Raw genomic sequence first — 4,180 nt, forward strand, 5'->3', positions numbered from 1 at the left:
CTATCTATCTATCTATCTATCTATCTATCTATCTATCTATGTGCCTACCTGCCTACCTACCTATCTGATTTGTTGGCAGAGTCTCTCTGCATAGTTCCTGGCTGTCCTGGAACTCACTATGTAGACCAGGCTGGCTAAACTCAGAGATATGCCTGCCTCTGCCTCTGCCTCAAAAACACTAGGATCAAAGGAGTATGCCACTATACTCTGCTTTTGGGGTTTGTTTGTTTGTTTGTTTCTTGTTTTGTTTTGTTTTAGGTTTTTGTTAAGACAGGGTCTTACCATATAATCTAGGCTGACCTTGGCAGCCCTGTGGAAAGTCTCTCATATCTAGAGACAAATCAACTTCCTGGTTTCAGGGCTGTCTAGAGCTCCTTGGTTCCCTAGTAAGGGACTTATGTAGCTGGTGACAGGCTCAAGCCAGTGCCCACTTACCATTTTGGAAATCCTGGGGCCCCTCTATATTGCTTCAGCCTCTGCTTGGCATTATTTAAAATGATAACTTTTTTTCTGGAGTGGTTTTAATGTATTTTGGCAGGAATCAGCTGGCAACTGTAGCTTTACAAAATGCATTTCTTAGATACTAAGACTTGGAAGTTGACACATCTTGATGCATAAGCTGTGGAATGGATGTTGTATTAGCAGCCATGGAAATACACGAATCTCATCTCTCTCAGCACTCTTTGGTGAACAGGTACATTCTAGATGAGCAGTAGATCTCTACAGGGGGCTTAACTATTCCCTAAATGGCTTTATAAACAGTTGTGTCATCATCCTGGCTTTGTTGTTCCATTGTGGAGCACAGCGAGAGCATATTTAGTGTAACTGTTATGGAACCCCAGGATTCTCCAAATGTGATGAGTATTGGCTTTTTATTTAAAGTCAGTAGGTATACTGGTCCCTAACAAGAGGTCACCCTCCCTTGCATGCCTGAAAGCCCAGAACTGACTTTTCTCCAGATGTGAAGAGCCTAGGTCTTTCACTTACATTGGAAATCTGCAACGCAGTGTAGCCACCATTGTCTGTTATCCTACTGGATCGTCTAGATTGCTGTGGTCCTAGATCAGATCTTGAACTTACATATTATAAAGATGACTCTTCCCTTAAAATGTCATGGACCAACGTCAACCAGTGTCAGAAGTCTTGTGCAACTTTCCTCAAATCCCTTAGCTGTTGCAGAATCAAGACAAGTTAGGGATTTGTTCTGGATTTAGGCTTTGGTTAATGGGAATGCTGAAGCAAGTTGAACTTTTATCTTCACTGGTGTAATCTCTGTACCACCGTGTTGTTCCTATCTTGTTATTCCTGTATTCGCTCAAGTAGCACTTTTAATTCTTTTCAAGAACTTTTATTTGCCATCACAACCTGGCTAGCCATTTGATTCTAGCTTTCAATCTCATATTTCTACATACCTTCCACACAGTGAGTGTTTCTGAGTTTTCATCTAAAGTGGTATAAGATAAATACTTGAGCTTGAAATTAGGGGCCAGAGAGACAGATTAGTCAGTGAAATGCTTGCTGATTAGGCATGAGTGCCTGAGGTCAGTCACCAGAACCACATGAAAAGCCAGGGGTAGCACTGTGAGCTTGTCACCGCAGTGTTGGAGAAGCAGAGACTGGCAGGTCCCTATCCCTAGTGTTTGCTGGCCAGCCAGCCCCGCCTGTATGGCAAGACCTAAGGCAAGAAGAGACGGTATTGAAGAACAAGGTGAAGATATCTAAGAATTGATACCTCAGGTTGATCTCTGGCCTCTATACTTATGTACACACAAACGTACACACACAAAAGACAAATATCTAAGCTTCAAGTCTAGTTTTCAGCTACAGCTTCTTTTACTACATCAAATAAAGCTTAAGTAGTAAAAATCAGTATTTAATTTTCCCCTCCTCTTACAGTGTTAAGTGTTTGCAGAAGACAGTAAAGGACTCTTACCACATAATGTGTAGACCATGTGCTTGTGAACTTGAAGTTTGTGCAAAATGTGGAAAGAAAGAAGATATCGTTATTCCGTGAGTATTTTTCTTTTATATTGGTTTGTTTTTAGTAATTCGTACATGAGCTTTCTTTTAGCACTAACTCAGTTTAAAGTTGTGTATCTCCTGCTATTACAAGTGCTCTTCTGCATAACAGGAAAAGGATCACAATTTTAGTAGATTTTCAGTTACAGTATAAAATGCTATTTTTATGTTTAAGAACTTGAGCTTTATATTCATTATGAAGAATTACTTGCTTCATAGAAATCCTCCTAATGGACTCCTTTTTCTGACTCCTCAGAGCCCACTCTTCTGACTGCAGTGTTAGAATCTGCTGAGTTGAATTCAGTTAGTCTTTAAGACAGGTTTTCACTCCTCTCTATGAAGGCTCCTGATAGGAAGCAGAGTAGGAAAGGTTTTTTTTAACTGCCACCATTAAATTATGAAAGCCTGGGTAATAATTATAAACTTTTTTTTCTTCCATTTAGGTTTAATAAAGAAATTTCAGAAAATTCTGAAAATCAAGGTTTTAACCATGGAAGAAGCTGCAAAAGGGAAGAAGACAGTGATGAGGACTTTGGTGCTGAGACTGACTCAGATGGCAAAGATGGAGACACTCATGCCTGAGAGCATGGAGTCAGCTGCAGAGGGCTCAGCAAATGCACTAACACCCTAATGAGGGAGTCAGAAAAGGCTATTCATTAGGCAGAACTGGATCATGAGCAACATCAATTATTTATAACATTTGAGTAACAGAATCTTTCAGGTTTTCACTATGACACTTAAGCTGCATATACAGAATATGTGTGGAAACACACTGGCATGTTGGATAATCTATGGAAACTGTTTAGAAGAACATATTATCTAATGTCAAATTGTCAGTGCTGAGAACCGGTGATTGTATCAGAACTAGCTCATGGAAAACTAAGATGGTTGGCTTAGGGTGCCTTTCCATAGCTTAATCTCAAGTGCATGGCTTCCTTAGCAAAAGCCCCCTTACAGCTTACAAAGCTGTGATTTTCCTTTAAAAATATTTTTATATACTTCTTCCTGCTTTTCCTTTATCTTTTCTACTTTAGAAATAAATAGGAAAAAAATATATAGTTACTAACCAGAAAGAAAAAAAATCCAACATTCATGCCCAAGTGGAGATCTTTGTAGGATCAGAAGCTCCTGTGAGGTTCTTCCTTATAAGCTTATCCATCTCAGAATTTCATTGTCCTGAATTATCACTTTATTGCCAGTGTTTCCACTTGTAAACAGCCTAAGTTGGCTTCATGTGATTATTGAAAAATGTGTCCTTATGTTTAAAATCCCAAAGCTATAGAAAAGTAGCCAAGCAGTACAATGAACTTTTCCATACTCTTTAGCCTAATCTCCACGTATGTATATATGATATGTATGTACATGTACGAATGTGTGAATATATTGGCTGACCTATTGAAATAAATGTGAAATTCCGGTTTTGGACTTGTGTGTCTTTTGTTAGTGATACAAAAATTCGAACATTGACCTGTGCTGTTACAAAGCTGTGATTTGTCGTTTTGCATTATTGTGAATTATTCTAATGTTGAGAGGCATTTGTATTCTGGCTGATTTTTCCTGATGCACATAACCATGTAAAGTGAAGCAGAATTAGAAAGTTTATTGAAGACATTTTAACTTAGGCTTAAACTGAAGGCTTAAGAGAGCGGGGCTCAGAAAGAGTAAGACATACTTAAGTGTATGAGTATGACTTCCCAAAGAGTTACAGAAAGTAGGCTGTAGCCAAATGTGGGTATGAGCTCCTCATGGCAGAGTAAACAATGAACTGACTTGGCTTTTGCCATATGTACTCACATCTTAAGTGTCCTAAGTGTATCGGTTACTTTCAGTTGCTGTGATAAAATGCCAAGGCCAAAGCAACTTCTAGGAGAGTATTTGGGTTTATAATTCCGGGGGCTAAAAGTCTGCCATGGCGGTAAGGCACAGTAGCACTCAGGCACCACAGCTGGAGCAGGAAGCTGAAACTGGAATTGGAAGTGGAGCCAGTCTTTAAACTCGAATAGCCTGCCTACAGTGACATACTTCCTCCAACAAGGACACACCTCCAAAACATCCCAACCACTGCTACCAATGAGGAACCAGGGGTTTAAAGATCTGATAGATGTCTGTGTTCTCATTCAAACCACTAAAATAAAGACTTTTTCCTTCACTCTTTCTCTTA

General features: G+C 39.4%; 1 protein-coding gene across 2 annotated transcripts in view; it reads left to right on the forward strand.

Moving 5' to 3' along the window:
- The window catches only part of CUNH9orf85 (chromosome unknown C9orf85 homolog), a 49,365-nt gene extending 45,934 nt beyond the window's left edge, over window positions 1-3,431 (forward strand). Inside the window, exons 3-4 of one of the 2 annotated variants that reach the window (XR_008720890.1) lie at window positions 539-694; window positions 1,897-1,952. Coding sequence is in view for 1 of the 2 variants with exons in the window: in XM_055614051.1 (XP_055470026.1) it covers window positions 1,897-2,010; window positions 2,463-2,601 (253 nt within the window). In the remaining variant the exon portion in view is untranslated. Of the gene's footprint in view, window positions 1-538; window positions 695-1,896; window positions 2,011-2,462 lie in introns of those variants that run through there. The other variant, XM_055614051.1, reaches the window with a different exon arrangement.
- The last annotated feature ends 749 nt before the right edge of the window (window positions 3,432-4,180 follow it).

The sequence above is a fragment of the Psammomys obesus genome, unplaced genomic scaffold (genome assembly GCF_907164565.1).
Source record: "Psammomys obesus unplaced genomic scaffold, mPsaObe1.curated_primary_1811, whole genome shotgun sequence".
NCBI classification, from domain to species: domain Eukaryota; kingdom Metazoa; phylum Chordata; class Mammalia; order Rodentia; family Muridae; genus Psammomys; species Psammomys obesus.